This window comes from Eulemur rufifrons, chromosome 18 (genome assembly GCF_041146395.1).
Source record: "Eulemur rufifrons isolate Redbay chromosome 18, OSU_ERuf_1, whole genome shotgun sequence".
Classification (NCBI taxonomy): Eukaryota; Metazoa; Chordata; class Mammalia; order Primates; family Lemuridae; genus Eulemur; species Eulemur rufifrons.
In genome coordinates, this window is record NC_091000.1 from 49,916,801 (window position 1) to 49,942,143 (window position 25,343).

Here is a 25,343-nt window from a genome sequence, read left to right on the forward strand (position 1 = left end):
AAACTCCGAGTCTCAGGTGATCCTCCTGCCTCAGCCTCCTGAGTAGCTGGGACTAGAGGTGCACACCACCATGCCTGGCTAATTTTTCTATTTTTTTTTTTTTTTTTTTTTGTAGAAACAGGGGTCTTGCTTTGTTGCTCAGGCTGGTCTTGAACTCTTGGCTTCAAGCAATCCTCCCACCTTGGCCTCCCAAAATGCTGAGGTTACAGGTGTGAACCACCACACACAACCTATTTTCAATTATCTAATTACAAAACAATTATTATTTTTCCTCTCAGTTTAGTTTACTTTTTACTCAGAAACCGCCTGGAGATCAGTTATTTCTCAGTAATTGAATGTATGTGAGTGTCAATTGCCAAATATATGTGCTGTGTAGTTATTTGAATCAACAAGTTTTCCTTAATGCTCCAAAATTACCCTTTCAAGTGCCCTTGTCAGAAATGTGATATGTCAGAACTTTCCTGTATATTCAACAAGAAAGGTGATTTTTAAAATTATATTAATCCATATGCACTCTGGAGTGGGGCTGATCCTTCTCACTTGTTATACCCCTTTTGTGAGGAATCCTTTCCCAGAGAGTTGGAAAAAATGATCTTGCTGAACTCTAGACTTTCTCATTCATTTGGTTTCATTCTAGTCCTAGCAAGTTCAGCAGCATCTCTGAACATTCTAGTAGGCTTGCTAACTGCTTGTGAAGGGTTGCTCCTTTCATCTAAAGCTTTTACAATTTTAAAATCTTGGGGTGAAAAAACTCCATTGAAAATAAACTGGAATATGAGACTTGGCTGATGGTTTTGGAATCTCCACGATAAACACACCTATTTCCTTTGCCAGACAGTGTATGGCAGAACTTAAGATTCTTAAGAAAGAATCAGTGGAGAAAAGAAAAGGAAAAAACCTCTGGTTGCAGTTACTGCAATAATTAAATGGAAACTGTATGTTTAAATTGCAGTTGGAATAGGAAATTAAATTACACAAAAAGAGTTATAGATTTGGACAAGTTTTCATACTGCTAATAAATCTATGCATAATTCATTTTCTTGTAGGCTATGATAAAATAGCATAAATAACTTCATTTGTAAGGCTGTGAATCTTTCTATTCCTAATTGGGTGATGGCTAAAACCATTTAGATGCTTCCGGATGACTGAATATGTAAATGTTTAAAATGAACAGTTATAATAGTTTTCTAGGCAGATTTGTTTGTTTAATATTACTGCATTTATTTTCAGACACTAGCATAGTACAGATGTTGCATAGAGATTACATCCAATATGGTGTGAGTTTGATACAATTTTTAAGAAAAAGACATTAACTCTGCTCTTGGAGAAAGCACTCTGATACTTATTAAGCAAATACTATGTGTCAGACACTGTATTAGTCATGTTATACACTTTCCCATTTCATCCTTACGATACACCTAAAGGCAGGTGCATTGATCCCATTCAAATGATGAGGAAACTGAGGCTTAAAGAAATTAGGAGTTAGCCTATGTTCCCATGGATGGTTAGTGGCAGAGCAGTAGCTCAGCCAGGTATTTTGGGTCCCTAAAATGTGCATTCTTTCCGCTACCTGCAGCCTCACACCTTATACTCTCAGGTAAGTTTAGCACCTGAGCATCTGAGAGCTAAGACTGCCTTAGGAAGAGGGAGTTTCTTGCTGTAGCAGTGGCCAAGCAGCAGCTGAGTATCATCAGCACAGCTGTTCCTTGCAGCAGCCACCCCTGTAGTGGCTATCACGTGGCTACCCAGGAGCTGTACTGGGGCAGTGACACCAAAACTCAACCTCCCTCTCGTACTTAGGAGCCCACTTTTGGCAGCTGCAAGGTGTTCGTTGTGAGAGGCATGTGGGGACCGGAGGCAGCCACTGAAGGCACGATTGCCCGTGGCTGCCCTGAATGAATAGGGAGCAAGCACGCTGTGCAGCACCCTCGGAAGTGAAGGGGACACGTGGTCCTGAGCTGCTGTGGCTGCGTGTAGCTCTGAATGTGTGATTCTTAGAGACCATGGTGGTCAGCAGCAGATAAGTAAATATTGGAGGATTTCTACAAGCACGGGGTATGTCTGCTTGTATGATGATATCCATTCATTCACAGGGACATCCGTTAATAGTTATGAAAGCATTCCTAGATTAACTGATCCAACTGGGGGCGCTCATCGTTCCTCATCCAGTAGACGCCTGCAGATTCTTCGGAAAGGTGCAGGAGTGAGAGGGTGGTGAAGGCAGGGGATTTACAGTGGTTCCAGAGGCTGCTGTCTGCTCCTGAATGGCTGTGGGATTTGCCCTCTAAGCCTCCCTTGCTCCTCTATACAGCACGGTGATATCGGTACCTGTCTCACAGGGCTAGCCTGAGATTGAGTGAAATACAGTTTTATAGAACACCTGGTGAATATTAAATACCTAACAATTGTTAGCTATTGTTTTTATTCTCCTTCCTCTGCTAGACCCTTCTTCTGCTCTAAAAAAATAAATTTGGAGTTAACGTGGGTGTTAAGACGGACAGTGGCAGAATCAGTGTGATACATCCCCTGGCCCGGCCTGTTTCCCTCTAATTACTGGCATGTATTTACTGGGAATCTCTTGGGAGTTCATTAGCCAATGAAAGGGTATTTTGCCATTTAGGGAAATGATCGCCAATCTAAGTCAACTGTTGGATCCAGCGACAACTCATCTCCTCAGCCCCTCAAGAGGAAAGGGAAAAAAGAAGAAGTGAATTCAGAAAAACAGACAAAAGTGAAACAAAATGTAAAGTTAAAGAATTCACAACAAACAATTCCAAATAGTGGTAAGTTTGTTATTACTATTATGTTGCTATTACTAATGATCATCATCTTAAGGCTGTGATATAATTTTAATTCTTAAATAGATCCGTTTTTTACCCTGGGCCTACAGAAGATACTCCTTATTGTCATATATGAGAGTTTTTGAAGACGACTTTTTCTGTGTGAGAGATGCCACTGTTTCTCATGCTCGGTTTCTATTTGTGATTAGATGTGTTATGAGGACACTTGTTTTGAGATCAAATATTTCTTGTGATCTTATAAAAAAGGTAAAATTTGCCACCCTCTGCTCCTACTGAGAGTGTTTGATTGACATTTTTACCAACTACTCTTTCTATTGGCCTGTCTCATTCGCATGCCTGTGACACTTGTCCTCACTCATTATGATTCACAGATCACCTTTCCTGAAAACACGTTTTGTTAGTTTTACTGCTATCCAAGAGAACACTAAGCACACACAAAACTTTACCAGTAAACAGTAACATATGCACCAAAATTAGTTATGTAGTTTTATCTTGCACTACCAGGTGAGAAATGGTATAAAATAAAACATTTAAATTTACGTGAGTTCAAGATTTCATTAGTATGAGATATAAGTGTGGTGAACTAAGGAATATGCAATGAAAATTGTAAACTTCCACACTAGGTTTTTGTGGAGGGGGTTGGGTTTTGGTTTCCTTCCAAGCATGTTCTCAGAGGGGAGTGATGCTGGGGGCAGGGAAGGTTGGCTGGGAAGCAGCCCAGTGGAGTGACTCTTCCTCCTCCTACCCTGGGATCCGCCCTCACACCCCACCAGTGGGATGGGAAGGTGCCCACGGAGAGGATGGGTGGGATCAGGTTTCAGATTCGCGGGCAGAGCTCCTCCTTCCACCTGGGAGCTCCAGCTTATTTCAGAGTGGGTATGAACAGTCACATTAGAATGACAGCTAATGTGGGCTTCACAGCTAAGGAGACAGCATGAACTCCTGTGAGGATTTAGGGGAAGCTGCACAAGTGATTAAAGAGTCAGAAGAAAGGTGTGTGAGAGTAGGTTAAAAGAACAGGCTAAATGGATGAATCAACTCCACAGAGAAGGAGTGGAAGGGGTCTAAATCCTCAAAGATTTCAATGATGGAAATTAGCCGGAAATCAGGAGTCCTAGATTCTTGTCCCAGTTCTGCTGTTGACCTTGGACAATCCACTGAACTGTTTTGGGCCTCCTTATCTATCTGCAAAATATGGGTTCACATTAAGATTTATTTTTAAAGTCTTGCTTATCTTTAAATTTGTACAATCCTTTTCAGTGACCAGGAAATAAGGGGGCCAGGATAAAATAAATAGTCAGCTAATGTTCACTGAGTTCTCATTAGGTGGTAGGCACCAAACAAAAGAAGGTGGCCTGGAAGAACATGCCATACCTCCAACATTAAAAAGAAGAGAGACTTTATTTTAATTAATACATACTAGATTGTGAAGCCCCCAAAGCCTTCGGCTATGTCTTACGAATTTTTTTTTTTTTTGAGAGAGTCTCGCTCTGTTGCCCGGGCTAGAGTAAGTGCCATGGTGTCAGCCTAGCTCAAACTCCTGGGCTTAAGCAATCCTACTGCCTCAGCCTCCCGAGTAGCTGGGACTACAGGCATGTGCCACCATGCCTGGCTAAATTTTTCTATATATTTTTAGTTGTCCGGCTAATTTCTTTCTATTTTTAGTAGAGACGGGGTCTCGCTCTCACTCAGGCTGGTCTCGAACTCCTGAGCTCAAATAATCCTCCCGACTCGGCCTCCCAGAGTGCTAGGATTACAGGCATGAGCCACCGCACCCGGCCTTATGAATTTTTTTTATCTCAAATAATTGGCATGGGTGTGATAGATGTGAAGCATTTAATGGATGCTGAATGAATGAATGATGGAAGGTAAAAAATAGTTAAGTCTGTAATGCTTTAAAGCTCACTAAAGGACCCATTTAAAACTTTTCATCAATGATCTTTGATTAAAGGGCTTTGTAAGAGGTTATTTGCATCGTTTCTGTGAGGCTCTTATCAGTTTACAGAAATTCCAATTTCTACTTCCAGTATATTTTTTAAAAGTCTTTGGATTTAATAGACATCCCTTGGAAGAAAGGGAATGACCATCTTTTCAGGTTATCTCATTTGTAGAAACTTGGGAACATAAGAGGCTATGTCAACATATACTTTGTTCAGAGGATAGTAACCTTTATTAAAAAGTTGAATAGTCAGTATCTTTGCTTTTGTAGAAATCCGCAAATAGTTTTCAACAACAGTTGTGTCTGTGGGCATAAAAATAACAGAAACATATTTAACATTGAAGCAAGTCATATTAAAAATGCTAGGAGAAGGTAAAAAGCCCTCAGCTGTTCTTTCCTCGTCTTCAGAGAATCCTGGAGTTGTTTTAGATAATTGCCCATTTTATGTGTATCTTTTCCAATGTGATTTTATAACGTGCAGATTATAGGTTTTTAAACTGCTGGATCTCACTGTTACGTGAAACAACTTCTGGTTGCCTTTTAAATGAAAGTTTTAGGGACTGAATTTTTCCCCCCCCAGTGAGACGCTTGTACCACTGATCCAGAAACATATTTAAGAATTTAGATGAAGCATTTTTATCTTTTTATCTTGATAGAATATATAACCTGGAATATGAATCATGGCTTCCAAAAACAATTTTTTTCAGGAAAAATGGAAAAAGATTTTGTGCAGTTCACTGGATTAAACTGTCCCTTGATAAGTTTAAGCATATTAGCTCAAATCCATACTATTGAAAATTGAGCTATTTCTTCTTAATGGATCTCCCGGCAGATGTCTGTGGCTATCGAAATTTTCCAGAGTATAATATCAAAAGTCTCTTTTTCCCTTACTCCTTAATTCAGACTTCATATTCATTTATTGTTGAAGTTACTTTTTTACTTTAATGTCATCTATTTTAGTAATCAGAGCCAACTGTGTGTTTTTGGATACTCATGTCTCAAAGCGGCTCTTACTCTTTAGAAAGGTAAAAACAATAAGGCTTTGAAGCAAAATCAAAGTGAAGGGTGTGGTGACTCAAGGTAATTAAAAAATGCAAGAGGCCGGGCGCGGTGGCTCACGCCTGTAATCCTAGCACTCTGGGAGGCCGAGGCGGGTGGATTGCTCAAGGTCAGGAGTTCGAGACCAGCCTGAGCGAGACCCCGTCTCTACTAAAAATAGAAAGACATTATATGGACACCTAAAAATCTATATAGAAAAAATTAGCCGGGCATAGTGGCGCATGCCTGTAGTCCCAGCTACTCGGGAGGCTGAGGCAGTAGGATCGCTTAAGCCCAGGAGTTTGAGGTTGCTGTGAGCTAAGCTGACGCCACGGCACTCACTCTAGCCTGGGCAACAAAGTGAGACTCTGTCTCAACAAAAAAAAAAAAAAAAAAAAAAAAAAATGCAAGAATTTGGTTTCAGAGACAAAATCTACATAGATTTTTCTATTGAAAATATATTTTAAATCTAATGTTACATAAGCTATTCAGTTTTATTTTAAAGTTAAATTTTAGGGTTAGGGTGAATATTTATAATTATTTTCCAGCATATGTTAAATTGTGCAAATGTTTGATCTAGTGTTCTTTGTCTATATATTGTTCTCATCTTAATTAGAAAAAAGAGACTTCAAGGGCTATCTTGACTTTTTTATGATTAAGATTGTATTTAATATCTACACATTTTGTCCTTTTTTATTGCTGATATTTACTGATGTTCGAGTAGCACTTGCTGTGTGAATGAGTAGTGCTGTTATCAGTCTCTAGATGGCAACCTGGGTCTAATTTTTTATCCTTTTCCTTTTTTCTTTCTTTTTTTCCCCCTTTTTGACTCTGTTTCTCTCTGTAATAGTAAAGCTTAATAATTCAAACACAGCAGTGACATATTTCTTCAGGGAAACAAATCCCATTTTCTTTTGGTAGCCAAGATGCAAAGTAAGATTGGTTGGTGATTGATGAAGCTGGGTGTGAAATGCATTTTTAGTGCTGCATTTAAATGCTAGCTTAACTGTCCAGCATGTGTTTTTGTTACAACTTTCCACTTGAGTTGCAGTGCCTTGAGATATGTTTTAGATGCTAGTAACTAGCTGAACTCTCCACTATGATCAAAACAGTAGTGACGGTTGCTTTGAAATAGCATTTTGGATGATTGGTGATATTCACTGGTATTATTAATATTTGGTACGTGGAAATATTTAGTGCGTTTAGCACTCTTGGAATACAGTGTAGTGAATTTAGGGCTCCTTAGAAACATTGGAAAGGCTGCAGAGAATGTATTGACAGCTTGTCTATATTACAATGACTTATGTTGTATTGGTAGTTATAAGTACGATTAAAAGGCAAAGTATTGAAATGTAAGCAGAAATGAGGGTTGTCTTTGGAAGGATGTGGTTCTTTTTCCACGTGCATGAGCTGACATGGGTGTGCTCACACACGCATGGGCCAGTTTCCTTCTTGTTGCTGTTCCGGGCTTATTCCCCATGTCATTTTGTGATAGTCCCCAAGGAACTTATGATATTTCCACTCCTGATGACTGATCGGGAGCAGGTGCAGTGCCGGCAGAAGGATGTCTGAATGTGATGACCTTGTTGGGTGACTGCCCTTGAGCAGTCATGCTCTTGAATTTCCTAATAGCTGCAACCTGCACGTGGCTCGCCTTCGTTGCCCCAAACGTGAAGCATTACTGCAATCCACCCTGAGAGTCACAGGGCACTGAAATTTGAGATTCTTTGGATCAGCCATGAACCAGCTCAGGCACTTGCATGGTTCCCAGTCACAAGAGACTCTGAGGATAAAACTGGAAGCACATTAGGAAAATGTGCTCTCCCAAGACTCATCCTCTAAGGGGTAGCTCATACAAGAAGAAAGTACGCAAGAAGGCACCAAGATGCATTCACAAAATGTCGCACTTGTTTTGTTTAATAAACCGAGGTAAGATTTATGATTCATTGGTGTCTCTTGTCACCACACTCACCTTATGACAGGGAAATACAGGTTTCCTATTTCATCGTTGATCGCAACTTCTCATCTCAATGACAATGTGTACTGTGGGCTATGGGTCAGATTTTATAATATTACATCAAGTACTAGTGTGATAAAAATTTGTAAGACCAGCATTTTTTCATGCCTTGATGATCCACTTATTGGAATGACATTGTGCGACAAAATTCTAGTACAGCAAGAGGTTTTATTAATTTCTTGAAGGTTTGTTGTGGAAATCAAATTCTATTTATTAATAAAAGTTAGTTTCAGAATGTATACTTTGCTATCTACTTCAGTACTGAGAGATTGAAAAATTAAAGGCTGGCTGAATTCCAGTAAGATGTGTATCTCAGTTTGAGTGGAGTACAATACTAGCTCTTTTTAGAAAAGGATTCCTTTCATATCCTGCCCTCTTATGGACTTTGTTCATCGTACAGAGAAGCACAGTGAGAGAAGCATTCTTTTTACAGCTGCTGTAGGGTTGAAGCCTCTGCAGTAAATTCTTTTGGGGTTATTTTTTATGTAGCCCAGGGTTGGGGTATGAAGATGCTTTTTGTTTTCAAAAGGAGAAGTCTGTGCGATATTGAATTATATAGATATTTCTAAAACTCTGGAAGATTTTATTCTAGAAATTCATTTTAAATAGATACTTTTGGTACTCAGATTACATTTTCCATACAGCATCCCATAAAATTCTACGTAAGTCATAATTCATCTTAATTTATTGCATTGGACTGATGATGCCATGTAAGAACCTACTGTGTGCAGTAACATTTATACTAGGAAAAGGAATGAAGAGTTCCATTTCAGATTGCCAAGAACTCATGTTACCCTTCCGCTGAGGGATGCAGAGCCGCCCTAGGTAAAATTACTGGTGTAGGCTGAGCCTTGAGGTCAGGGATGCTAGTGGGTTTGGGTGTGAGGAGGAATGCAGAGGTGGAAGGGGCGGACCTGGAGCTCCAGGGTGGGGACACTGAGGGGCGGGCCGAGGTTCTTTAGTTGATGTGATGCTCTGCAGGAGGATTGTGTTGGCGCAGTCTCATCTTCATTTCCCCCCCAGCTCCAGGGTTTGGCTTGCCAGCCTTCCTTTTCAGAGATGCCATTAATACCCATTACTCCAAGCAGAGTCTCTCTGCTCCTTGCCCCACCAAGGGGCCCAGTAGTTCCATAGTCTTTCCTTAATTCTGCTGCCTCCAGTGTCAGGTCCGTATCTTTCTGTAGCTTACTAGAGACGAAATACGGATCCACACCACTGGTGAGTCTCTGGCACACCACAGACTGAACCTGAAATTGGGTCACCCTGGGCATTTCATCATGGGGTCTGAGGAGGGAGGGCCCAGACTGAGGCTTGGTTGGGCAAGGGTCTGACGCCATGGGGTTTGTGAGGTGCTCATCACAGGGGGTTACAGGGTGGAGGAGGAAGACATTGCCATGGGGTTTCTTATCCTTCCTCCCTCCCCAGGTTGCTCTTTCCTCTGTCAGGCCTGGGGTGATATAAAACCTGGATGGAGCCTGGTCCGTTAAAGTATCAGCTGCTTCTCAGCCGTCATTCACATGCAGAGGACACGGAAGGGCTTTCAGCAGAGTGTCTAGGACACTGTTAGTGTTTGTTGAGAGAGACAGTGTGTGTGTGTGTGTGTGTGTGTGTGCGCGCGCGCGCGCTTGTGTTGGTCAATTACACTTATATTGTGGTGACAGTTGAATTTAGGGGCTATAAATTGCACGCATTGAGCAATAGTACAATGCTGATACCCATGCTTTAGAACATCTCAATGCTAAATTTTAATCTGATATTTCATAAGTTTCATTTACAAGTCCTTAGAATAAACAGCATTTCCCTACCTTTGCAAATGGGGGAAAAGAGGAGAAATGAGTTCACCCAGAGTCAAAAGATGTATCAATGATTAGTGATTTCTGGAAATGGCTGGCTAAGAGGAGGATGTGCCTGTGATTGTTTGTAGGGGTCTGGGTGCAGGAGTGAGGGAGTGTGTGTGCTTTGACCTGTCTTCCTTTAGTGATAAAAATATTGATGTATCACGACAGACCCTGAAGCTTAGCTGAGAGTTCTGGGGAGTTCCTATTTTTCTCCCCTTCCAGTTCTCAATATTTTATATTCCCTTTTTAAATGGGGATAACTGATTGGAGCCCTTTCTGTTTTGTAGGTGGTAGGAATTAGGTATTACTAACAAGGAGTTTTTCCTCTTAGCAGTCTGGTGTACTAATGGGTCTTCTCTGCTCTCATCCATCCCTGGTGGGGACCAAGTCTGTCTTCAGCCTTCAGACCCACTTTTCCAGGATTTGGGAACTTTGAAGAAGGTGGATATTTTTGAGGCTGACCCCTAGTTTATTTATCAAATGACCAAATCCTATTTCTTTTACAGTTATCTGAATATCCTAGGACTTAAACTCCCACAACCCAAGCCCGTCTCCGCGTCTCAGTTTCCTTGCCCGTGCTTCATGATTAGACTTATGAACCCCACTCCCTTTCCTAGGTCACCACTTTCATTTTTCAATAAATATTTATTGAGTGCTTACTGTGTACCACACACTCTGCTAATCACCAGGGTAACTCCATTTTCTCTCCTTTGTTCTATTGATAATTGCTCAGCACTTACACATTTTCTAAGAATATTCATAGTTATGTCTTCAGCAAGAAATTTTCCTTGGTGAAGTAGGAGCCATTGACCTTCTCCATTTCAATGACCAGACTCCATTCACCATTCCTAGATACCAAAACGTGTTTTATGTTGTAAGCATTGACATTCTTTGCCTTGTTGATATTAAGTCATTTCTTAGTCCTCTGTATCAATTTTGTCCATGTGGCAAGTAATAGCACACTACGCGAGAACAAAGGCATTTCTGTTTAGATGTGTGTCTGGGACAATTACTACGTACTACTGGGTACCACAAGACAGGGAAGGGACATTTCCCCACTCACGTAATATCCTGAAACTGCTTTGAAGACTGTGGCCTATTTTATGTATGAACTCTATTTTTATTCTTCTCTGTTGCCCTAGTTGTTTTCAAAATAAGATATAACCTTTATTGAAAATCACCATGCTGTGTACTATCACAGTGGAGATAAAGATAAAGATAAACTATCTGTAAAGTACTTTTGAGCGTCATAGGTTTCAAGCTACCCATTTATTCTTATTTTATACAATTGGATGATAATACCAAATTGCTTCTGTGAAATTGGGAAAGATTTCATTACCTTTAACATGACATAATAAAATCCTCTTTTCACTGGGAGACAGGCCCCCTCTGCCCACTTTACAAAATATGAAGATGTGTGTGTCACCTTGGAATGACTATAGCTGGCTTTCTCCTAGGCCTTGAGTTGCTTAATGGTAAAGGGGCCAACAAAAGGGGGAGGTCATTTTATGAAAGGTACTTGTGTGTATGAGAAACAAGAGACCTCCGCCCAGATCATTGAGCACAGTTCTTAAGGCCTTGGCCAGGCAGGCCGGTGACCCACACTGCTTCACAGCCCTTTGGGATCGAGCGGAGCCTCTGGATGATCTTGAGGTGAAGACTCTGACCCAGGCAACTACTGTCATTTCCTAAAATGGGTCCCATGAGCAGTAGTTTCATGTACTTTTGATAGATGCTTCTAGTAATGAGAGTTCCATGTCTAAATATAAATTTGGGAACTGTTAGATTATAAAAACTTAAGCCACTTTCTTTGCTGCAGGATCTCTCAGAATCTCTAATATGGAAATAGTCCATGGATCCCTGATACTGAGGAATGTCTGGTGGGATGATTGTTCTCTAGAGCTGTGGGCCCCAACCGCTGCGCCCGGGACTAGTACTGGTCCGTGGCCAGTTAGGAACAGGTTGCACAGCAGGAGGTGAGGGCAGGTGAGCAAGTGAAGTGTCATCTGTATTTATAACCGCTCCCCATTGCTCGCATTTCACTGCATAAGCTCCACCTCCTGTCAGAGCAGCAGTGGTATTAGATTCTCATAGAACCGTGAACCCTACTGTAAACTGTGCATGGGAGGGGTCTAGGTTGCACGCTCCTTATGGGAATCTAACATCTGAGGACCTGAGTTGGAGCTGAGATGGTGACGCCAGCACTGGGGAGTGGCTACAAATACAAATTATCATTAGCAGAGAGGTTGGACTGTACAATAAATGTAATGCATTTGAATCGTCCTGAAACCATCCCTCTCACCCCTGGTCCATGGAAAAATTGTCTTCCATGAAACCATTTCCTGGTGCCAAAAAGGTTGGGGACTGCTGTTCTAGAACACAACTTGAGAAGCATCAGGGTACTCAGAAACGCCAAGTGTTTCCACATGTTACCTGACGATTGTGGGGCATGGGGAATTTCTGATGAAAATTAAGTGAGACACCTTCTTTTTGTGTGGTTCTAATCAGATCAGTAGCTAATACAAACAGCTAACATTTTCTAGGTGCTTGCTGTGTGCCAGGAACTAGACTTTGAGTATATAATCTCATTAATCTTTACAGTATCCCTATGAAGTAGGTGTTGTTATTATCTGTATTCCCATTTTACTGATAAGGCAACTACAGCACTGAAGGGTTAAATTTGCCTGTGAACAAGCAAGCAGCAAACAGTGGAAACCTGTGTAGACCTACACGAACTCAAACCCAGCCAGCGTGATTCTGGATCCTGTGTTTTTCAGGGCTATAGTCTACTGTCCAATTGATCCACAAACAGTACATTAATTCATGATGGTGTGTGCACATAGGGACCAATAATCATGTTTATTAGGGATGGGGAAAATAAAAGAAAATTGACAGCATGCATTTGAGAGCCCCTATGTTCACGTAAATTGAAGAATTATAGCAAGAGGCCAGGCCACTGTTTATTTTCTACTCTGCCTCATTAAATTCGTGTTCCCTTAATGGTTGTAAAGGAACTTAATAAGATTTTGAGGCAGTGGGAGAGAAGGTAGAATAAGACAGGGGATCCAGGGTCAAGGTGAGGAAAACCTCTTGGGTTCTGCCTTGGGCCTGGCACCTCTTCTACTGAGTAGGCTTTCTTTACACTTGTTAATCATAGCACACCACACATGTACACACACACCCACACACACACACACACCACACACAAAATACAAACACATACACACACCTCCCACACCACCAACCACTGCCACAATTAAAACCATCTTATTTAGCACCTTGTCTTCCTCTAGGTTGCATTTTGTATATAGAGACCACACAGCCATTGGCAGATAGACATATATGTACAATTCGAATTGTTAGGTTTTAAATTCTCAGAGCAAGATCACACAGCATTGTCTCATGCTTGGTTAAAGGCTGAATCAAGTCCTTTCTAAAAAGAACCACAAAAATGGCTGAGCACAGTGGCTTACACCTGTAATCCCAGCACTTTGGGAGGCCAAGGTGCGAGGATCGCTTGAGCCCAAGAGATTGAGACCAGCCTGGGCAACATAGTGAGACAAATAATTTAGAAACTCAGCTACTTGGGGAGGCTGAGGCAGGAGGACTGCTTGAGTTCAGGATTTACAGGTTGCAGTGAGCTATGATTGTGCCATTGCACTCCAGCCTGGGTGACCTAGTGAGACCCCCATCTCTACAAAAAAATAAAAAAAATTAACCAGGCATGGTGGTGCATTCCTGTAGTCCCTGCTACTTGGAAGGCTGAGGTGAGAGGATCACCTGACCCTAGGAGTGCAAGGCTGTAGTGAGCTATGATTGCACTACTACATTCCAGCCTGGGCGACAGAATGAGACTCCATCTCAAAAAAGCAAGCAACCACAAAAATGGATCTCTTTTGTATAGTCCATCTTGAGAGGCAGGGTCTGGAGCATGGAGCTGTTGATGCTGCTGTATTACAAAATACACAGGGCAGAACTCCCTGGCTATTAATTAATGAAGCTCATCAATGTCATTAATTGTTTTCTTGATACCTTCCCGTGTACAGGAGCCCTCAGATCTTTGGTTCCAATCTGCAAAGGTTGCTCTCTAGGCTTGCAGCACATGCGTTGTCTTAGATTACCTTTCACCATCATTCTGGGAATTCCTTTTGTTTCTCTTCTGTGTAGATCCTGTCTCCATGGTCTTTTGTCCACCTATTTCTTTGTTGAATCCGTTTTGGCAGAATATAGTCTCTAGTAGTTTCTAGACGATGGCCAGAGAGATGACCATTATTTTTTGAGACTCAGCAAGTCTAAAAATGTCTTCATCATACTCTCACATTTAATTTTTAGTTTGGATAGATAGAGAATTCTTGGTTGTAGATACTTTTTGCTTGGAATTATTTATTTATTGGAGACAGAGTCTTGCTCTGAGAATGTTGACTGGATTCATATTGATATGTAGGGAGGATAATGAGAGAGAAAAGTGAAAACGTAATAGCAATAATAACATTTTTTGGTGTCTACTTACAGCACTTTACATATATTACAAATCTTTACATTTCTCAAAGAATCCTACCAGGTAGATATTGCTTTAGTGATTTTATAGATCAAGAAAGAGAGGATCAGAGAGCTTAACTGACTTGCTGATGATTTGAAAGATTATAAATGATGGGGATACAATCCAAGTCCAAGTCTGAATGGTCCCATGGTCTGTGTTTTTAAAACAACTTCATCAGGCTATCTCAGTGGCAAGGGCTAAAATTTCAACTGTGAACTTCAGAAAGCCCTGGAAGGGAATGATATGCCCTTGAATTTTGGAGATAGAGCTAATGATAGATTTCGTGGATTGTGGCTGAGAAAGGAATTTCCTGGAAGTATGAAATCTAGAAGTAGATTAGATAAGTAGATAAGGAAAGGAATCACGATGGGCTCAACAGTCTTTGACAGCTGAGACAATGACAGAGAGGAAAGGACAGATTTGGGAAATATGTAGGAGACTGAATATAACCTAAGATCCTATGGGAAGGTATAAGAGAGTATGGGGTCCTTACAAGGGAACACTGAGTATTTTGGCCTGGGTAACAAGGGAGACAGGTGGTTGGTGCCATTAACTCCCCGGGAGTGTGTCCATAGTAGAGAAAGACTGTACATGGTTGAGCTCAAGGGACCTATATGGAGTCCAGTGGAGCCGTACTTCGATCAGCTGGAATTATGAGTCTGGAGAAAGACTCTCCTTGCAGGTGTAGGTCTGTGGGTCACCAGCCAATAGAGTTGAGTTGAAGCTGAGGTGAAGGAGAAGCTTCCCTAGGGAGAGCCCATAGACTAGGAAGGGAAGGATCAACCCTGACCCTTAAGGAGCAAGTACAGGAACAGGGTGCAAAAAGGTAGAAATTAAAAACATCTGAAAAGCCCTTATGCTTCTAATCACATCACTTGTTTTATAGAACAAACACCAAGAGGTAGGTATCAATAGTACTTATTATCCCTGTTTGACGGATCGGAAGACTGAAGTGCAGAAAGGTCTAGTATCTTGCAGTCTGCTACACGCTAGAGGCATTTAATAAATGGCAGCTGTTTATTTTCCAAGGTGTCACAGCAAGTGAACCAAGGCCCTTTGCCCCCCAAGTTTGGAGTTTTCCCATGACTTTAGTGATGTTAATCAGTAGTTGTCTGTAGCTTAAATGTGCTGGAGTGATTCTGTGTACATTTGAATAAAGCTAAGACCAAACATAAGGCACCAAATGTGTGCATAATGTCAGTAAAAGTAAAAAAAACATTAACATCTCAGATCAGAAACAGAGGTGGAGTCATTCTGTAGATTAGCTGAACATCAAAAAACAATAGCAAGAGAATTGATTTAAAATGTACTTAATGAGTGACATGGAGAGATAGTAGCTGAGGATTCTAAATTCTTTCTTTCTGTATGAGGTGAAAATTTTGCAATCTTAAAATTAATGACTATTCCTCTCTAAATGTAATACTACCAAAAAGATCCAATTAAAAGAATAGACAGTTTTCATGTCAGACTAGACCAAGAACTTATTAGGAGCAAAAGGGAACAATGGCTGTTTTTATTAAATAAAAGAATTCTATCACTCACCATTCACTGGTATCAGAGTTCTCAATAATTCAGTCCCATTTTGGAGTAAGTGGTGTGGGCTGTCATTATTCTGGGAGACAAGAAGAGTAGCCTCCCAGGACAGAAACTTAAAAAGAGCCAGTGGGCACCATCGCTGACAAATGGTCTCCTTATTTTCTCTGGCCCTTTTTGCCCCGGCACATTTGAGATTTTTTTTCCATTTTCCACTTGGGAAGGTTTCCTAACTAAAGTAGAGTTCCAGATCTGATTAGAACAGCACTCTGTAACTTTTAGGTGGATGAGTTCACCTCTTAGGAATTTTTATTTTCTGAGCAAGCTGCAGACAGAAGGTACAGAGGAATAACATTGCTTCAGTAGCTAGGTGGATATAAGGCAGCTGTTCAACTGTGAGGCAAGTTGCCTGTTTAATTTTTAGAACTTAGTTGGGAGAATAATCAAACTCTCTCTAGACTTTATTCCCAGGTTCACCCTGAGGTTATAATTTAGAAGCACGATTATGGTTATTTAGCAGTTTTATAATAAGAGAACATTAATGAAAATGAATGAGAAAACACTTTTCTAAAGTAGAAAGTGCCAGAAGAGGCTATTGGTGAATAACAGTTACCTATGAAAGGAGATATGAATTAGTTTGGACTGGTCTCCAAGTCAGAGATGAGAAACTTTAGTACCAGAAATGAGAGAGCCAGAGATGAGAGGTGGGACCGCTTATTATTGATTCAAGTAGCTGCTTCATAGCTTTTCTCCCTCTCCCAAGACTCAGTCGCCACGCTAGTCTGAGGCCAAAAGCTGAAGAAGCCTCTTGGAAGAAAGCTAAGGGAGTTAGAGAAGGTCAGTAGGAATAGAAAGGACTAGAAAGAGAGAGAGAAGAAATAGGTCAGCTGGGCAGACAGAATCATTTCATGTTCTAATAAAAATTTTAAAAACTAAAAATAACCTTAAGCATTCATTCTCTTTCATGCTGGTTAGCTTCTAGGTTAATCTCTTTACTCCCAAGTTCCACCGCATTTTATCGTCAGCGTGGTGAGTACTCTCCTTCGAAGAGAGGCATGAAAATGGGGGAAAAAACTGTGGTTTGTTGTCTTCTCATGAAGCTTAAAATTGAGTTGGAGACACAGAAGTACTTCTATGTCAATGCGGGATATGGCAAGTAGCAGAATAGAGTATCTGAAAAAGGCTTTGAGGACACAGGGGAAAGAGGTTAAATCTTACGGCTGAGGCTGGGAATTAATATTTATTTGAGAGAGGAAGTTCTGGGCATAGAATTTGGAAAACAAAGAAAGAAAGAAAAGAAAATGAGGACCGATTTCAGCATTTAAATCTCTTATGTATTTTAAACCAAGAGTAGTTAAATGCTAATTAACCCTTCAAATTAGAAAAGTAATTTAATTTAAGGTGAGCAGGAAAGGGGATTGTTCAGAAATTTGTTTATTGGACAATGTAGAATTGCTGGCTTTTAAAAAAAGTTTTGGTGTTGGGGGGCCTTTTCCGTGATGGCTTAACTTCATAATGTTATTTTCATATTCTTTCTCAAATTAGCTCAAAAGTGTTTGGGTACTCTTCTAAAAATCATAATGACAGTGAACATCACTATTTAAAGGCCACTGCTTATAAAACAATAAAAATTGTCACTTTTCCTTAAAGTGATCAAAAGACTTTTATGTTTCATTATTATGTATCCTTCATTAAAAGGCTCTTGACACCTTCTCAACAACCTCTTTCTAGATCTGACTTAGAAATTTGTTTCTAGGCTTAACCACTTTTCTTAGATAAAGACTCACATTTCTGACTACTTGAAATTTCTACCTTGATTTCTCACTTGCACCCTATGTGAATACTTTAAAAAAAATATTCTCCAAGCCCTGGATTCCCCCGTAAACTCAGTTTTTTTCCACGTATGCCCTATTTCAGTTTTATCACCCAGCTAGAAATCTGAGTGTGTCCCACGTAGGTGGGAAGGGGGCAGAGGAGAGAGTTCACAGCTTCTGTGTTGCGGTGATCACTTGAGACACTAGCAGTCCCTGTTTTCTTCCTTCCTGATTCTCTCCATGTCACTCCTGACACCATTTTAATCCTGTTCACGTTAGAGTCAGTCTGGACTTTTCCACGTCCCTCATTCTCCACGCTCAATCACAGCTAATTTTCCTTGATTTTACCTTGGCAGAGTCTCTTGAATCCAGCCCTTCCTGGCCATCACTGGATTAAGCTCCTTCTTTTTCATGCAGACCCCTCTGAGCCCTCTCCCCATCTGTCCTTCACAACTCTGCCAGCGCCATGCTCTAAAAACAAAACTCTACTGATGAAATTCCTTCGGAAGCTTCTCACCTTCATGGTCTTTCTTTCCCAACTTCATCTTCCGCTGGGCTCCCCACACGACATTGGGCATACCGAATGTTTCAGAGTTTCTCCACGGCGTGTCTTCTCCGTGTCTCTCTGCAACTGCTAGAATACTCTCCCAGTTCCTGTACTTCATTCTCTTTAAGGCTCATGGTAGCATCATCTCTTCTGTATGATTTGCCCTGAGGCTCCCACGGTTGAGCTTTTCCTCTTCTCTGTCTCCAGTACTGGGAGGCGACTTTGCAGTAGTGTGTATCACATTGGAACAACCATTTTTGTCATGTCCTTCCTCTCCACTGGTTTGCAAACTCTTTGCGAGCCAGGACTACTTGTTATTGTCTCATTTATCTTTGAGAGCCCATCACCTGGCTCAGTTTATAACGCAGAATTAGCTCTCTGTAGATTTTGATGAGAGAATGACTGAGTTTTTCTCAACATTGTATAATTGTTGCCATGTTTTATTAATAATTTGAAGTTAGACATTGCAATTATTTACGATATTTATTAATCAAGGTTAGGTTGATTGGATCAGATTTGCTAATCAAACATCTCCCAGTGGCGCAGAGATTAACGGAGTCTCTGCCACAATGTTGAGGCAGAGTAGATATATATCAATGTAAGTAGAGGCATTTTATTCAAATTTAAGGAGAAGTAATAGGTTAGAGAAAAGACTGCTTATTTGACTTAAATCAATATTAGAGCTTAGGTGCAATATATGGCTCTGTGTAGGGAAAACTGGAAAATTAATCTTGTTATAATTTTATAAAAAAGTCAACGTGGGCAGATGGGCCCAGAATTGGTGCACTGCGCTGTCAAGATAACAGCCTTAGGAAGATATCAGTAAAACACGGAGGCTATTAAAGCCAAACTGAATTGATGAGTTTTCCTCAATTTATAATGTAAAATTATTCTTTGTGTAGTGCTGTCTACATGATATCGGATTTTCCATTATTAGAGGACTTAAAAGCCACTTTGGACTGAAAGTTATTTACATTTCCAATATCTCACATTAAATGATAGGGCATAACTTTAAATAGTGGTCTTCCAAACAGAATTTTGTAAAGGCACAATCATTAGCCCGATGAATCCGTCTCCTGTACACACACAGACTCAGGCCGCTCACTCTCTCCTGTTTCTTTTGTTTATTTTTGGTGTGGTCTGTTCTCTTTGACTCCAACTAGCAGAGATGCCCAGCTTTTGAGAGAATCTTCTTGTTGTCTGAGAATGCAACTGTCTGCCAGAAGAACAAGCATCCAGCTGTGCACACGGACACACATACAACAGGGGCACAGTTGAAAAAACTAAGCTTTTCACTGACATATAACGTACATAATAAAGAGTGCTTAAATCATAAGTATAATAGATATTTTGAAGCATCTTTACAAATGAAATAGACCTATGGAACCAGCAGTCAGAGAAACAGAGCACATCCAGCAACTCAGAAGCTCCCATCCCCCCACTTTTCCAGACATTGCCCCAGGAAGAAAACCCTTATTCTGACTTCTGTCAGCATAGATTAGTTTTTTTTGTTTTTAAAGATTTAAAAATAAAATCATACGCTGTATTGTAACCTTTTATGGTTGGCTTCATACACTCAAAATTATGTTGGTTGAGATATATCCATTCTGCTGCACGTTTAACAATCGTTTGCTATTTTCCTAGCAGCATGGTATTCCATCGTGTGACTATACCCTCTTTTATGCATTCCACAGTTGATGGACTTCTGTGTTGTTTTCAGTCTGGGGCTTGAATGACTAGTGCTACTACAAACATTTTTCTATTTTTCTTTGGTGAACATATCATATGTATTTCTGTTGAATTGCTGGGCCACACAATAGGCGTATTTCATCTTTAGCAGATATTGCCAATGTTCCAAAGTGTACCAGTTTACACTCCCACCAGCCGTGTATGAAAATTCAAGTTGCTACACAGCTTCATCAACGTTCATTATTGTCAGTTAAAAACTTTTAGCCATTCTAGGAGATGAATGGTGGTATCTTGTTGCTGTTTTAATTTGCATTTCCCCGATGACTAATGAAGTTGAATACCTTTTCATATGTCTCTTGGCTGTTTTGAAAGCTGCTTAGTAAAGTTCCTATTCAAATCTTGTGTCCATTTTTCTGGTGTATTGTCTGCCTTTTTTTTCATGTTGATTTGTAGGAGTTCTTTATATGTGATTCTTTTGTTAAGTACATCTATCAAAAATATCTTTTCCCATTCTGTGGTTTGTCTTGTCACTTTCTTAATGATTTCTTTTGCAGAACAGAAGTCTTGAATCTTAACAAAGTCAAACTTATGAATTTTTTTTTCTTTAGGATTAGTACTTTCTGTGTCTTGTTTTAAAAAAAAATCTTTGCCTATTTCAAGGACAACTGTGTTTTCTTCTGGAAGCTTGATTATTTTGTCTTCTACTTTTAAAGTGGCAATCTGTCTGAAGTTCATTTTTATATTTGGTGTGAGGTAGGGGTCAAGATTAGTCTTTCTCCGTGTGGATATCTAGTTGATGCTGTACCATTTCATGAAAATACCACATCACTTCCTCTGCATTGTGGCGTCACCTTTGTCTTAAATTAGGTGTTTATCTATAAGTGAATCTGTTTCTGTTCTCTCTATTCTGTTCCATTGGTCAATCATCTGCCTTCGGCCTACACTGCCTGAATTATTTTGGCTCTATCAGTTTTCTCATAAGCTTTGATACCAGGTGCTATAAGTTCTTCTTTAAGATAACCATTCTAGGTCCTTTTTATTTCATATACATTTTAGAATCAACTTGGTAATGTGCATAAAAACACCTACTGGGATTTTGATTGGGGCTGAGTTGATTCTATAGATCAATCTTTAAAATATTGAGTCAAATAGTATGTAAGTATGATATGTCCCTCCATTTATTTATTTCTGAATTTTTCTCAGTTAGATTTTACATAAATTCTGTTTTCCTTATCTTTTATTTTTATGCCTTCTGGTGCTCTTTTAAATAGTATTGTTTTGAAATTTAGTTTTCTGATTATTTATTCTGGTATGTTGAAATATAATTGATTTTTTAATATTTAACCTTGTTTCCAGTAATACTACTAAATTCATTTATCATTTGTAATAGTATCTGTGGTTTCTTTTGGATTTTGTAAATACAGTATCATTTCATTTACATATAATGAAAGTTTTACTTTTCTTCAATCTTATAGCTTTTTTCATTATTTTTTTTTTGTACTTACAAAATTGAATAGAATTAGTGATGGCAGACATTCTTATCTTATTCTTGATCCTGGAGAGGAAACCTTTAGTATTTTACCATTAAGAATGATTATTCTAAGTTATTGTACACACTTTTAAATCAGATTAAGAAGGGTCTATTTGTTAGGGATGTTTAATTTTTTGTTTGCTAAGATTTTTTTAAATTGGCATGGATATTGAATCATATTAAATGCCCTTTTTGTATCTGTTGAAATGATTTTTTATTCTTTAATTATTATGATATGGTGAATTACATTGTTTTTTGGATATCAAATTAACCTTGCATTTCTGGAATAAATCCAAATTGGCTATGATGTTTTATCTTTTTGATTTCTGACTGCTGTAGCCATTTAGACCTGGAGTTTTCTTTATGTGAAGGCTTTAATTTCAGGTCCAAATTACCAACTTAGCCCTTTGTAAGTCAAGGAGCATGCTGAATGGGTATCACTTTCATACCATGGAAAGTAGAAAAATTCTAAGTCAAACCACTGTAAGTTGGGGGACTGTCTGTACAGTCATCACTGTATAGCAATCTTTTGGTCAACAATGGACAGCATATATGGTGGTAGTACCATAAGATTATAATGGAGATGAAAAATTTTTATCACCTAGTGATGTCATAGGTGATCATAACATCATAACACAAGGCATGATGCATGTGTTTGTGGTGATGCTGGTATAAACAAGCCTACTGTGTTGCCAGTTATATAAAAGTATAGCACATACAATTATGCACAGTACATAGTACTTGATAATGATAAGTGACTATGTTACTGGTTTATGTATTTACTATACTATTTTTTTTTGTTATTTTAGACTATATTCCTTTTACTTATACAAAAAAAAAAAAAAAAGTTTAGCAGTAAAACAGCCTTAGGCAGGTCCTTCTTCCAGAAGAAGGCATTGTTATCACAGGAGATGATAGCTCCATGCCTGTTATTGCCCCTGACCTTCCAGTGGGACAGTATGTGGAGGCAGAAGACAGTGATACTGATCAACCTGACACTCTGTAGACCTCGGCTAATGTGTGTATGTGTTTGTCTTAGTTTTAACAAAAAGGTTTAAAAAGCAAAAAAAAACCAAAAAAACAAAAACCAACAACCCCAGAAAAAAGGCCTATAGAATAAGAGTATAAAGGAAAATATTTTTGTATAGCTGTACAATGTGTTTGTACTTTAAGCTGTTATTACAAAAGAGTCAAAAGTTAAAAAAAATTCATAAAGTAAAAAAGTTATAATAAGTTAGGGTTAATTTATTATTGAAGAAAGAAATTTTTATAATAAATTTAGTATGGTCTGTGTACAGTGTTTTTGTAGTCTACAACAGTGTACAGCAATGTTCTAGGTCTTCACATTCACTCCTCACTCATTCACTGATTCACCTAAAGCAACTTCCAGTCCTCCAGGCTCCATCCATGGTAAGTGCCCTACACACTAAAAGATATTTTATCTTTCAAACTATTTTTTACTGTACCTTTTCTATGTTTAGATATGCTTAGAAACACAAATAGTTACAAATGTGTTATGGCTGCCTACAGTATTCAGTACAGTAACATGCTGTACAGGTTTGTAGCCTGGGAGCAGTAGGCTACACCATATATTCATGCAGTGATGAAATTGCCTAATGACAAATTTCTCAGAACAGATCCCTGTTGTTAAGTGATGCATGACTGTATATTTTTGCCATTGTCACTTTTGATAAGTTTTTTGAAAGCTCATTTTACTTAAATTTTAAAATTTATTGGTGTCAAGGTGTTCCTTATATCCTCTTTTTAAAAAATGTAGGATCTACAGTAAGGTACTATTAATTCCGCATATTAGTATTTTATGCTTTCTTTCATTTTTCATAATCAGTCTAACTTTTTTTTTTGGAGACAGAGTCTTGCTCTGTCACCTAGGCTAGAGTGCAGTGGTGACATCATAGCTCACTGCAGCCTCAAAGTCCTGGGCTCGAGCCATCCTCCTGCCTCAGCCTCCTGAGTAGCTGGAACTACAGGCGGCCTCCACCACACCTGACTAATTTTTTCTATTTTTAGCAGAGATGGGGTCTCACTCTTGCTCAGGCTGGTCTTGAACTCCTGAGCCGAAGCGATCCTCCCGCCTCCGCCTCCGAAAGTGCTGAGATTACAGGTGTGAGCCACCATGTCTGGCCTCAGTTTAACTTTGACTTTGCTTTTTCTCTACTGTATGTTTGTTTCATTTTTCATTTAATCTCTGTCATTATATTTATTTCCTTTCCTCAACTTTCTTTAACTTGTTTTTCTTTTTCTAACTTCTTGAAATGGATAGAGTATCAGTCTTTAGCCTTTTTTTTTGGTAATATATACATGTAAACCTATAAATTTCCCTCTAAGCACAGTTTTAGCTGTATTCAACATGTTTTGATTTGTCTTATTTTCATTATTAGTGTAAGATATTTTAAAATTACCATTGTCATTTTGTCTTTGACCTAGGGTCATTTAGAATGGTATTACTTCAAAACAGTTTGAGATTTCCTAGGGTTTTTTTTTCTGTTGTTGTTGTGGCTTTCTAACTTGATCATGCTGTGTTAGAGAACATATATTAGTCTCTTTAAATTGTTAAGACTTGTGACCCTGAGCATAGGGTCAAATTTGGTAACAATTCCAGATGTTCTTGAAAAATGTTTGTGTGTCACCACTTCTGTGTGTTGTGTCAATGTATTTGTCAGTTAGGTCGGGTTTCTTTAATTTCGCACTTGGCCTTTGTAATGGCTCCAGGCTCGTCCTCTCCTTACTGTCTGCTTTCCACTTTCTTTCTCATTCAATCCCCTTGCTCTCTCATTTTCTTTTACCATAGCTGCTTCTTTTGGTCTAGCTTCTTTTGGATTCAAATATGTTTTCCTGTGGTTTCATTGGCTCTGACCTATCCTCCACTTAAAATTCTGGTTTTGGTCATTGCACCTTTTCCCTTTGGTTCTGTGGCTTTTCTCAGTGGGTCAGCATGGCCTTCCCCCTTTTCCTTAGACCTCATTTGTCAAAGGAGCCAATCAGATGGCTCTGTCTGTAGGCATACACTGGGTACAGGTTGTGGGATTCTAGAAATATTTGACATAGTCCATGTTCTCAAAGGGCTTTTGATCTCGCCTCTTCATACAGAGATTTAACAGTATAAGGAAGCATATAATATAAACTATATGGATATAGTAGGGAAGAAGAAGGGACAGTCATTATGGGCTGGAATGGCTTTGTAGAGAACTTAGAATTTGATCTGAAGTCAAAAGATGGAAAAACAGAGATGTGAATCACAGGGGATTTAACTGAATGAAAATCCAGTGGTGGAAAAGCTTTACTACTTTGTGTTTGTATTTCGTAGATCGTACTGGCTAGAAAGGACAATATGAGTTAGCAAAGTAGTGTTGCTTGGTCCATAGAGGTAGGCTGGGGCTTGACCATCGAGAGCCTTAACTGCTAAGTCAATGCATTTAGCCATTATCCTGCAGCTACAGAGGCAAGTCATTGGAGATGATGAATATGTGCACAGGGTTTTGGTGTCGTGAAGTAGTATTTTAGGGAGAATGGTCTGACAGTTGTATACAGGATAGAGTTGGAAGGAGTCCAGTAAGGTCCTGGAAAAAATATGTGATTCGAGATGCTAATATGCATTAGAAAGGTGGTAAAAGATTAATAAGAAGTCTTAGGAGAAGGGAGAGGATAGATTCACTTAATTCTTAAGAAATCCAGCCTAGGTTTTCAAGGCATCAGTAGGGCTAGCGGTAGAAATAGGGACATGAGGATGCAGAGCAGAATTTACACACTAGGTGCCCAAGCCCGGAGAGTTGGAAGCTGTGCTGCAGAGGTGAGGTTTAGGCTTAGGTAGGCTCTGTGAAGGAAAAGAGCATGGGTATTCACCAGGTGTTGGGAGGTGTCCAAGGGAGCTAATGTAACTTAACCTTGCTATCCAAATTTATAATCTCTGAAGTAACAGACCAAAATTGATTAACAGTAATAGTTGCACTAATATGAAAATATGCAACTCTCCCAAACCACAAGTGAAATTCATTTGTGACCAATTGGGATTCAGTTTTAAAGGAATAATCTATTCTG

At 39.4% G+C, this 25,343-nt stretch overlaps 1 protein-coding gene across 1 annotated transcript in view; it reads left to right on the forward strand.

Annotated features, from left to right (window-relative positions):
- DCDC2 (doublecortin domain containing 2) overlaps positions 1–25,343 on the forward strand; it is a 151,540-nt gene that overhangs the window by 60,927 nt on the left and 65,270 nt on the right. Inside the window, exon 7 of the mRNA XM_069493406.1 lies at positions 2,621–2,783. Within this exon, the coding sequence (XP_069349507.1) occupies positions 2,621–2,783 (163 nt within the window). The remainder of the gene's footprint in view (positions 1–2,620; positions 2,784–25,343) is intronic.